We start from the raw sequence: 13,059 nt of genomic DNA on the forward strand, positions 1-13,059 counted from the left end.
CTGTGCAATATCGCTGTACATTTGTACTGTTATTTGGGTGGGTATTAGCTGCAGTTGGGTAATAAAATGATCTACATGTATTGTATAGATGAAACATAATTAAGGAAAACTGGGCTGAGTGTCTAACCTTGACAGTTTCAGTGCTGTAAAAACTTGTGTCAACTGAAAAAAGACAAAAATTAGATTATTATCAATCAAACTGCAAAAGATAACATGGATTGTTATATTTTTTACATAACCTTTAAAGTACCATTGAATCTGCATCTTATGTTTTAAGAAGTTTTCATAAAGCAAATAAAATAGATTGATGTTAATTAAATAGAATTAATGATTAAGAACATCACAGGGTAGGTTACCATTGAAATTCACTTCTCTCCTCAATCACAAAAAAATCAGCTGTTGCGTACTTTTTGAGTTGAGTCTACTTCTTCAAAAATTAAAAGATGGAGGGAAGAAATGTGACTGATAGTCTGCCACACGATGTTGACTTCTTGTAGAATTAACAATGAATTTAAATTTTAAGTTCGTGACAATTTCAAAAGGCTACAGTATGTAAAGTTCTTCTCTGGGTCATATCAATTTCGTGCAGCACACACCTGCTGGGATGGCCCACGTTTGAAAGAGGAAAGTTAAAATCTTCTCTGCAATGCCATCTGAGATGAAATGGAAATGAAGAGGATTACGGCGGTGGAACAGAATGGACTTGATAAGGGTTACTACTTGTCGACTTGCATTGTGACCTGCACAGACCACTGCAACGTGTATAACCTGCAAAAAGACAACACTTCACTAAACTTGAAGTCAATAATAACAACTTACTTTTATAAACAACTGATTGTAGGTACATGTATTTGCACCCCTTGCTGATTGTGCAGTTTAATCTTGAAAAAACTGCATGGGCAATGAGTAGAACTGATTCAGTTTATTGACATAGTACACTTTAAAGACTTTCATGTATATAACATTGTAAACACTTGACTACATATTTCTGGCCTTGGATGGCATGGTTTTGGTGTTGATAGAAGCTTAAGGGAAGAGACGAGATCAAAAAAAATACACATGTCTTTGACCCTTAATTTTTTGCAAGTAAAGAAACCTGTGGAACTTATATGTGACTGGTTTGTCAAGCCAGACAGTATTCCAGAAAAGCCTGGTTTGAATACTGAGTAAGTATATGGAGAAGAAGGGTTGTCAAAAGGAGCCAGTTGTCAATAAAAATCACCATCTGCTGGGCTACTTGTCTCATTCTTTAGAAAACGATGGCAACATCAGCTTCCTACATTGTGTAATGTACTTCAAAACTTTCTGACAATACTGTATGGAATCCAGTTGTCAATACATGTAATACAGTCATGTCAGTTCATTGCTTAGTGCATGTTATTTTAAGGACTAGTTTAGAATGTAAATCCCATTTACTCCACTTGGATTACTGTGAACAAATCAATTACATTTCCCAGAAAAAGGTTGTGATCAGAAACTCTAAGTTACAGAGAGACAAAAATGCAACAATATAGTGTTAGTGATATCCTACCTCACAGCGATACAGGTTAAGATCATTCATGCATGGTGAAGTCTTGTTTTTCTTTGCGGCTGATTTAATAGTTAAAAAGGAAACAAGGACAATAACCATATTAGTAAATTGTGCATGCTACAGAAACTAGCTGGATAATTAATAATCAAGCTATTGTTGAAATCTACATGGATATAATAAACAAAGACACAGGCTCTGAGAAACCAGGATAGACTATGCCTACATGAACATGGGCTACTTCAATACAATCACTTGGCCTGGGGATAGACTTAACTTTCTTAAAATCTTTAACATCATTGTCTTAATTTCTTAATTTTTTTTAAGGTTGTGTTCCTTGATTAATAATATACGTGAAAAAATTACTTGATTCTGATTGGCTGAGAACAGTGCAGTTCCAGTGTAACAACAGTGCAAAAAGTGTAACACCAGTGCAAATTACACAATCGTAATTCTAGATTATGATTGGCTGAAAGAAAATAGGAAATTTTCTAAGCCAATGATATCATGTAAAATGATGACGAAAATTTAGAGCAGAAACTTTGAAAAACCTTTTCTCGAATGAGAAAAAATGGCTTCAAGAAAGATCATCCGGCATGTCCTCCACGTGAATTTTTTTTCATGTTTATATTTTTAATAAGTTATCATATGTTCTTTTCGTTCAATTTGGAATAATTAGCACTTGTGAGTTTTTAAAAAAGCTCACTCATTCAAAATAATTCCAAATTGAACTCGAAACTGTGTGATTTCCTATACTAATCATTGATAACAATTACAATTTCGTCAAATGTGATTGGTGCATTAACTGCTGTATTTTGCTCTAATTAATCTACAAATTTGTAATGGGATAGTGTAATTGGACAGTTGACTGTAACTGTACACCTGTAATCGGACAGTTACATGAGCCAATCATTTTAAGTCCTCTCCAATAAACCCAGCAATCACAACATTGATTGAAACATACTAGCAAAAGTATGGCTCGGTGACATAACAAGACAAGTTGACTAGGCTTGCTCAACACAACAACTTTATTCTCTAAGCATCTTGGGTAATACAACAGCTTAACACAACTTCCGGTTACGAATATATTACACTGCTTTCCCCCAGATTTTCAGGATGCACTTATACCCAAGACATAGTGATAACCTACAGTTACAGGTTAAGTTTAACAACTGGTTTTCTAATCCTTTGAGATCTTTGCAATACTGTAGGTGGACTACTTACAACTAAAGGAGATACAACAGTATCCTCGTTTTCAGGCAGATCTACATGTGGTTCAGAGGTACTATCGAGAGGATTCACATTATCATCATTTATTTTCTGACCACTTGATTCAGGCACCACGACATCTGGCTCACTGACATCATCTGGTACATTATCATGTGCTCTTATCATGTGATCAGTGTGCACATATCTAGTTTTGTGTCCTGTCCTAACTACATAGGTTCTGGGCCCACAAACTTTAATTACAGTGCCTGGAATCCACTTATCAGTCTTAGAATTAGCCCTTGAGTTTCGTACCCACACCCTGTCATTTCTTACAAAGGATCTTTCCCTCTTACATTTCAAATCCTTATACATTTTCTGTTTCTCTTGCTTATTCTCTACAACTTGTGCCAGATTAGGCTTAATCAGACTTAATCTTGTTCTTAGGCAACGCTTCACCATCAACTCAGCGGGGGTCACACCAGTTGTACTGTGAGGGGTTGTGCGATACCGAAATAGAAAATTAGCAAGTCTGTGTTTCATAGAGATGCCCTTTTTACCCTCAAGCACTTGTTTAACTAAAGCATCCTTAACAACTCTCACAGACCTCTCCGCTGCCCCATTAGATTGAGGGTGATAGGGTGGAACCAACGTGTGCTTGATGCCGTTTTTGCGCATGAATTCGGCAAATTCAATGGACGTAAACTGTGGTCCGTTGTCAGACACCACCTCTTCAGGTAAACCATGAGTAGCAAAAATTAAACGGAGCTCATCAATAGTCCGTTCAGTAGTTGTAGAGCTCATATGTTTCACTTCAATCCACTTTGAGTGGCTATCGATTACTACAAGGAAGTAATCATTACCCTTCTGACAGAAATCAATATGGATCCGTTGAAATGGTCTAGTTGGCCACTTCCATGGGATCAGGGGTGCACTGGGTGGGGCATTTCTAACATTTTGGCATACTGTACATACTCTCACTGCTTCCTCGATTTCCTGATCCATTTTTGGCCACCACATGCATGTATGAGCAATTGCTTTCATACCACATATACCAGGGTGTTCCCAATGCAACTGCCCCAGCATTTTGGCTCTAAAGATTGGTGGAATAATCACCCTAGAGCCCCAAAGGACACAATCCTGTTCACAGGACAGCTCATTTCTTCTATTATGATAGGGTTTGAGGGTCTCATCAGGACACCCTTCTGGCCAACCTGACATCACAAATTGATGTACCTTACCAAGTACAGGATCTACAAGGGTTGCCTTTCCTATATCTTCTGCAGTGATTGGAAAATCATCATCAATTACACTCACACTGTAGACCACACCCTCACTTCCCACTGTGGAGTCCTCATGTGGTAGCCTTGAGAGAGCATCACAGTTGGCATGGTCTTCAGATCTTTTGTATTCAATCTCATAGTCATATGCCGAAAGTACTAGAGCCCACCTCTGCATTCGAGCTGCTGCTAGAGTGGGGATAGCGGATTTTGGATTGAAAATTGCCAACAATGGTTTGTGATCAGTGATCAGGGTAAATTTACGCCCATACAAAAACTGGTGAAATTTTTTTACACCAAAAACAATTGATAATGCTTCACGCTCAATTTGTGAATAGTTCCTTTCACTTGAACTCAGTGTCCGAGAGGCATAGGCTATTGGCCTCTCCTGGCCATCATCCATCACATGGCTAATAACTGCTCCAATTCCATAGCTGGACGCATCACAAGCAAGTCTCAGTTCATGGTCCCCATCATAATGCACCAACAGTGCATCACTGGTGAGACCTTGTTTACAAGCTTCGTATGCTTGCTGACACTCTTTTGTCCATGTCCACTGGACACCCTTTTTGAGGAGCTCATGTAATGGTGCTAGTGTGGTTGCTAAACCTGGTAGAAATGGGTGATAGTACTGGACCATGCCCAAAAAAGATCTCAACTCACTGACGTTTTGTGGTACTGGTGCCCTTTTTACAGCATCTACTTTTTCCTCAACTGGATGCAAACCTTCAGCATCTATCTTCAAACCCAAATAGACAACTTCCCTCTTCAGAAATTCACACTTTGCCATCTTCAAATGCAGGTTATATTTATGCAACCTCTCCAATACCTCAGCCAGGATTTTGATATTCTCCTGCCAACTGACACCACCAATAAGAATGTCATCCTGCTTACACACACATTTTTCTACTCCTTGCAAAATCATATCCATTTTAGCTTGGAATATTTTAGGTGCTGATTTAACCCCATATGGTAATTTGGTGTAGGAATAGAGTCCCTTGTGTGTGCTAATTGTCAGGTACTCACGACTTGCTTTATCAACACTTAGCTGAGCATATGCATGCGACAAATCAAGTTTGCTGAAAAATTTTGATCCCGAGAGGGCAGCATACAAGTCCTGTTGGGTGGGAAGGGGATACTTCTCATCTTCAACAGCTGAGTTGATGGTTACTTTGTAGTCCCCACAAATTCTAACCGATTTGTCAGCCTTTGGCACAACTACTATTGGGCTTGCCCAGTCTGATCTGTCAGTTTTAACGATTACCCCATTTTTCTCTAATTTATCCAACTCCTTTTCAACTTCATCTTTTAGTGCATATGGAACCCTACGTGGCTTAATAAATATGGGCTTTGCACCATCTTTCATGGTGATGTGTGCTTCCAACCCTTTCATGCCCTCGTAGCTATCTTTGAACAACTCACTGTGTTTAACTAGTAATCCATCAAGTTGACTTTTGGCACTTTCCAACTCGGATCTTGTTAAACTAAATATTTCACCCCACTCAAGCCTTATATGGTTTAACCAATTTCTTCCCAGCAAAGTAGGCTTCTTCTCATAATCAGCTACAATAATTGGCAATGTATATTCATGGCCCTTGTACACTACATCACACAGCATTTCACCACACACTGTAAGGGTTTCACCTGTATAGGTTTTCAATTCAACTTTTGATGGACGAAGTGGAAAATTACTGAATTTCTGAGAATGTGTGCTCTTACTCATTATTGAGTAATCAGCTGCAGTGTCTACTTCCATTGCACATGGTGAACCATTTATGGTCATTTCTACAGTATAACTTTTGTTGGTAGGATTATCTGTACCAACTGCATACATGGAATAAATACCTAACTCATCATTATCATCATAACCTTCTGTGTTTGATTCTAAGACACTATGAACAGTACCTTTAGCTCCTGGTTGTTTTGTTTTCAAGCTAGACTCAACATCTTTACTACGACAAACTGATGCAAGGTGACCTACTTTGCTACATTTGTAGCATTTTGCTGACTTAAATTTACACTTAGGTGCAGCATGCTTACCACCACACCGGTAACATGAGGGTTCCTTAGTGTTTCCAGTTTCCAGTTTATTTACTATGCCTTGGCTGTCATCACTTGCACTGACAGGACGGAATTCTTGGGTGTTCTTCTCTGCCATTTCCATTGACTTGGCAATCTGGCACGCTTTCTCAAAAGAAAGATCCTCGGTGTTGAAAAGTTTATTCTGTATTTTGGGATTGTTCAATCCGCACACAAAACGGTCTCTCAGAGCTCGGTTGAGAAACTCTCCATAGTTACAATGAATCGATAACTTCTTCAAGGCCACAATAAAGTCACTGATGGATTCGTCTTGTTTTTGATAGCGAGTTCCAAAATGAAAACTCTCTGCTATCTCCAATGGCGCTGGATTGTAATGTTTCTCCAATGGTTTGACAATGTTCGCAAAAGGAGTGTCTTTTGGTTTCACTGGTGCCAGCAGATTGCTCAGGGTAGAATATGCTTCGGGTCCAATCTCAGTCAGAAAGATAGCACGTTTTCTATTTGCAACTGCGAGATTGGCTTCCTCTTTACCCTCGCCTGTTTCTTCTATGATATTATTTGCCATGAAGAACATTTCCATTCTTTCCACATAGGAACGAAAAGTCTCTCGCTCAGGGCTGAACTCGCCAACACGACCAAACAATCCAATTCCTGCCATTTTGATAGCACGTGCTCAAACTTTGATCGAGTTGCCTCGGTCGAAAACAAACCTTTTTCCTCACACAGAGAAAATCAAAACTTCACTGGATTTCTCATGCGTCTTCGTGCATGTAGAGGATCCCATCCTCGTCGCCAAAATGAAACATACTAGCAAAAGTATGGCTCGGTGACATAACAAGACAAGTTGACTAGGCTTGCTCAACACAACAACTTTATTCTCTAAGCATCTTGGGTAATACAACAGCTTAACACAACTTCCGGTTACGAATATATTACATTGATTACAATCACTATACAGTGAAATAACCAATTCAAGAGACTGACTTTTTAAAATTGTGGAAATTTAGTCTCCGGTGACTGTTTTCAAAGAAACTTAGTGGTAATTTTGCAAGCTGTTCTCCACTTTTTTAACTATGATATTTAAAAATGACTATTAAAAGCTCTTTTTCAAATGAAAGTTTAACTTTTGTGGGGAATTGTAATGGTTATGATTAATTGGTAACAGGACATTGTGTCATCCAATTCAACCTGTAATCATACTCATGATTAACAAAATAATCGGACTCCCACTTCACGGCCGTTCAATTTTGCTAGTCACTTGTATGATTTCAGACTGAATTAGACTCCCCTCAGTCCTGTTACCATTATATATATATATATATATAGCTGTACATGAACATCCTTCTTTCCTATAGTATCCAGTAAATAATCTCACCTCGTTCATAATGACTGTCCCTTTCATACACATCTTTCAGTCTCTTTTGAACCACCTCCAGTTGTCTCTTGAGCTCCATGTTTTCTGCCTGAACACTTTCAATTCTCTTGAGCAGAAGTTGACTCCTCTTTGGGTTCAGTATTGAACTATCATTTTCTATTTAAAAAAATGAAGAATGAGAATGCTTGTAGCATGATAAAATTAAAACTCAGTACAAGTAAAATAAACAAAAAGTAACCAAAATTGAATTATAAGAATGTTTTAAGACAAGAACAAACATTTTCGAGCTTTGTAATTAATAGGCCCTAATGCTCTATTCAACAGGGGATACTGAAAATCAGTAAACTCATAGTATATAGCTGAATAATAATTTATTATAGTTCAGTTGAAAGCCTTCAGCTATAAGGAGCCTGGATGTAGTTTCTCTCTGAGGAGGCCTTCTGAAGTGATGGGCTACAATGATACACTAACAACTACATTTCAGAGTTATCTCTAAGCATGTCACAATCACATGACTGAATCAATTGTTTAAGAGCAGAGAAACTCCAATGCTGTCCAGAATTTAGCTGTACAATGTAAGTCAAATTCGCCTTTGACACAATCGAGTGGCCAATGATTCAACAAGTCCTGTCAATTTTCAACTTTGGTGTTTCTATTGAGCGTTGGATAAAAACTTTCTACTGTAATGCAGAGAGTTCCGTTATTAATAATGGTTTCACTACTAGGCAGCTCAAGTTGTCTTGAGGAGTAAGGCAAGGTTGTCCACTATCACCCTATCTGTTTATTTTATCTGTGGAGATACTTGCAACTAAAGTACGGCAGGATAATTTGATTTGCAGCATTTTAATCTTTCATAAGGAACTCAAAATTAGCCAATTTGCATACGGCACCTCTCTCATTTGCAGTAATCTAATATCGGTCCAAAATGCCTTGCTCATACTAAATGAGTTCGGGATTTTATCTGGCCTAGAACTTGACAAATCCAAAACTAAAGCTCTTTGGCTAGGTCCATGGAAACGGCGTACCGAAAGACCTCTCAACTTCATATAGACAAAATAACTGCTTAAAGTCTTGGGGATTCATATCTCTTACAATAAGGTGGGAATTGAGAGAAAAAATGTCAACCAAAAAATTGAAAACCTTAATGCAAAGCTGGGTACCTGGAGATCACGCCAGCTTTCTATCTTCGGACACAGTTTAATCGTTAAGTCTCTAGATATTTCACAGATCGTTCACGCTGCTGCCGTGCTAGACATTCACAAGGATTCACATTCACATTGCAAAAACTCAATCTTTAATTCTTAAATTTATTTGGAAGGAAAAGCAGGACAAAATTAAAAGGGAAGTTCTATATCAAGATTATGAAAGAGGTGGTCTGCGTTAAAACTTTGTGTAAGGCTCTACATTTGACATGGATTCAAAGGTTCCTAAAACGTGACAGCTGGGGGACAGAAAATTGGAAAGTCATCCCATGTTCCTTCTTTAAGAAATATGGGGGCTTATACTTCTTGCTTCACTGTAACTTTGATGGAAATTTCCTAAAGTCGATTGAAATACTATCCTTCTACAAGAAAATTCTGAGTTTCTTTTTGGAACTGAAGAGTATCTATGACATGAACGGAGACCTGAAATAAATCCTTTTTAACAACAAAGAAATACAAATAGGTGGTAAAACTGTGTTTTATCAGGATTGGTTTGACCAAGGAGTCTACTCAATTTGTGACATTCTCAATTCCAGTGGAATGTACATCTTAGCAATTACGCAAATTGAAGAGAATATATCCTGTAGAAATCAGTTGTAATTATATAGTCAAGCAAGTCAAATTCTTCTAGACCTCTAATGTGTCTACTGTAGTTATTTAATTTCATCCAGTCTATATCAAGAGTACATCATGTACATGAAAAAGAACAGCACACAGGTGTACTGTAATTTAGTCTCTGAAAAATAAACTACCATTAACCAATCAGGAAACTTGGTGCCTGACTGGAAAACACATTCTTAATTTAATCATTTCCCAGACTACCTTGCTAGATAGAGACTCCTTCCTCTTTCTGCTCGGTGAAAGACAAGAAGGAACTTCTGCTCACAACCACTCAATTCTCTATTGTGCATGTTCGAACTACATCAGCATGTTGCTAACTACACCAGCATGTGTCATGTTTTGTCATTTGAAACTTTTGATGAACCCATGACAATGCAGTGTTGTCAACTGCAATTTTGTAGCCAATCTCAGAGCAGCAGAAATTGTCAGTAGTCTTGTAAACAGACAGCCTTTTGAATCCAATCTATCACGTATAAGTTACCATCAGTTAAAACTTCCCAAAACCCAGTATTTTTAACTTACTCATCCCTGGTTGTGGACAGCAGCAAATCAAATGAGTCTCTCACTGAGCAGAAAGAGAACAGAATCTCTGTTTCACAGGGTAATTTCTGACCTACAAGGTTAAAACATTTCATACAGGACCCTAGCTGATTTAACTCCACAGAAAACAGACACAGAGCAATTGAAACAATGGCAAATGTTAAGAGGCCCTGCGCCTAAGAAACGACCAATGATTTCCGGCTAAAAAATAAAATCGGCCGATTTTTATCTCCCAAGCAGAGGTTACTGAATACTATGTAAAAATGAATTTCTTTTGTTTCACTTTTGCTTTAAACCAAAAATATCGAGCCACAAACTTTTTCCGTCTGATAGCAGCAAAATCAGGCCGAAAATAAGCCCCCGCAAAAAACTGTTCAGAAATTACTATCGCAACGCAAAATAATGAGAAAACTACACAGTGTTGAAGAAAAAGGCCTTTTAATGCAATATCATTCAATAAACATCAAAAACTGCCAAAGCGATTAAAAAATAAAGTTTCAAATAATGCATACTAAATTAGATGGAGCATTGGAGCTGATTTTAAAATAATTATTTCTCAAAAGTTCAACACTTTTGAAACTTAGCAATCACAGTGATGAATCAGACATTGGAGGGATATGCATCACGTTTCTGGAAAAACATTTTTCGGCCAAAGTATATTGACTTTGTACAAAGCGTTCAAAGTTACCGTGTTTACCGTTATCCTGCTACTTCGGCGAAGCACTTCTCTTTTGCCAATACAGCCGTGGATAGCGTGGTAAACGCCACTTTAAACCTTGCTAGGCATTCAAAGACCATCCTAAATAGAAGGACGTAAAATTACAAGAGAAAGGAAGATGAAAAGTACACAGAAAAAGGAAATAAAAACTCGAAATTACCATCGATATCTGCTAACGAAAGTTGAATCTGGAAAATGTCGTGGCGTGACAGCGGCCATTGACGTTGTTTGTCACGTCAAGTCACAAGAGCGTGAGAAAACGAGTCTGCAATGTCCTTCGGGTGGTCAGCGGCTAGGGATCCAGTCGTGACCCCATAACTCAGATCACGCTGCAGCCAAAACGGTGTGGCGGTTGGGGAAGTATTTCTTTTTCAGTGACCATCATTTGTGAAAAATAACATAACATTGTTCCACTAAACGTTTTCTGGCCAGGAAAAATTGTTTTCCTATTTGTGCATTTGTTTGGATTCCGCCGCTATTTATACAAATGACGTCAATGGCTGCTGTCACGCCACGACATTTTCCAGATTCAACTTTCGTTAGCAGATGGTAATTTCGAGTTATTTTCTTTTTCTGCATATTTTTCATCTTCCTTTCTCTTTTAATTCTACGTTCTTCTACTCAGGATGGTCTTTGAATGCCTAGCAAGGTTTAAAGTGGCGTTTACAACGCTATCCACGGCCGTATTGGCAAAAGAGAAGTGTTTCGCCGAAGTAGCAGGATAACGGTAAACATGGTAACTTTGAACGCTTTGTACAAAGTCAATATACTTTGGCCGAAAAATGTTTTTCCAGAAACGTGATGTATATCCCTCCAATGTCTAATTCATCACTGTGATTGCTTTCAAAAGCGTTGTACTTTTGCGAAATAATTATTTTAAAATCAGTTCCAACACTCCATTTAATTTAATATGCAATATTTGAAACTTTATTTGTTAATCGCTTCGGCAGTTTTTTGATGTTTATCGAATGATATTGCATTAAAAAACCTTTTTCTTCAACACTGTGTAGTTTTCTCATTATTTTGCGTTGCGATAGTAATTTCTGTACAGTTTTTTGCGGGGGCTTATTTTCGGCCTGATTTTGCTGCTATCAGACGGAAAAAGTTTGCGGCTCAATATTTTTGGTTTAAAGCGAAACTGAAACAAAAGAAATTCATTTTTAAATAGTATTCGGTAACCTCTGCTTGGGAGATAAAAATCGGCCGATTTTATTTTTTAGCCGGAAATCATCGGTCGTTTCTTAGGCCCAGGGCCTCTTAATAAGTCAGTCCCAGATATGGTGAAGGTTTCACATTCCTCTGATTTGCTAGCAGGCTTTTAGCCAGGATTTGAAAAGTGGGCATCCAAATGTGCTATAGGGCCTGCTCAAATGAACGATGTATAAGGCAACATAAGAACAATAAAACGATTTTCTTTAATAAGTGGCCGTCCACAGGATGCCTGGATGCCCATCAGGCTAAAAGCCTGTTTGCTAGTATCATTCATTTGTACCTCAAAGATATTAAAGTTTACCACATGGGCAGAACACGTCCATTTCAAATGTGACTGGTCACCCACCACAGACATTGCTGATCAATACACCGCTCAGTAGTTCAGACAACAGACATCACAATTTCATTATTTTTTAAAACAGGATTGCTTAAGATATGAATTGAACTTTTAAACTTGCATATAAATTCCTGTGCAATGGAATACAAGGAATTTAAACTTGCATACCTACAAGGAGGTTTCACTTTTACAATACTCTATTCAGTTAAAAAATGTATTTACAAAATGAAACTAGCAGCTGCTTGAAAATTGCCCTGAATGTTTGGCTTCAATTTGTATTCTGGCATTTTCCAAGAATGAATTGAAAAGAAGCACCAAGTTGACTGATATTGGAGCAAAGAGGGAACCGATGGTTCATTGCGATCCAACACAGGTGCAATAGTAGACAGCAGAGCTAGCCAAATTTGAATAGCAGGGCTTGATTATCAGGTATTATTAACATAAGTAATTACTTCTGCTGGATGTTTAAAAGCCACCTTGTCAATCCAGCACCTTTTTGAAACCCTAAAAATAGGAGCTAGGTATAAAACCAATAGATATCATGGATATCAATCAATTCTAAGTTAATGAATTGTTTGTTAGCATAGATAGAGTTATCATTAATTCCCACATTGAATGGAAATTCTCCATTTACAAAGTTTGACAAGCAAAAACAAAATCATTACAAAGCCATCATCTATTATTTGTACTAAGCCACTGATTGCTTAAAAGCAGGCATATTAAGTTTCCTGCTGTTGTTGTTATATGTTGAATCATCTTGTTTTAAATGTTTTACTGTAAAATGCCCAGCCCAGGACAAATTGACTCGTTGTGAGAATGAATGTGCATGTACATGTACCCACCTACTTTTTTAGCATTTAGATGAAATTTTCCCTTAGTAAAGACATTCAGTTTGAAAACTTTTGCCTGCCTGTTGTCTTCCCACTGAAATGTCCAATGAAACCCCTGAAATGTAACTTTGTTTGCCACCTTAACAACGTGAAGATTTTAGAAAATTAAT

General features: G+C 37.8%; 1 protein-coding gene across 1 annotated transcript in view; it reads right to left on the reverse strand.

Moving 5' to 3' along the window:
- Window positions 1-13,059, reverse strand: part of LOC145489394 (xylosyl- and glucuronyltransferase LARGE1-like) — a 33,879-nt gene that overhangs the window by 19,664 nt on the left and 1,156 nt on the right. The window contains exons 2-5 of the mRNA XM_081468360.1: window positions 7,430-7,585; window positions 1,532-1,590; window positions 597-768; window positions 128-162 (exon numbers count right to left, since the gene is read on the reverse strand). Of these exons, the coding sequence (XP_081324486.1) occupies window positions 128-162; window positions 597-768; window positions 1,532-1,590; window positions 7,430-7,585 (422 nt within the window). The remainder of the gene's footprint in view (window positions 1-127; window positions 163-596; window positions 769-1,531; window positions 1,591-7,429; window positions 7,586-13,059) is intronic.

This window comes from Orbicella franksi, chromosome 6 (genome assembly GCF_964199315.1).
Source record: "Orbicella franksi chromosome 6, jaOrbFran1.1, whole genome shotgun sequence".
Taxonomy (NCBI): Eukaryota; Metazoa; Cnidaria; class Anthozoa; order Scleractinia; family Merulinidae; genus Orbicella; species Orbicella franksi.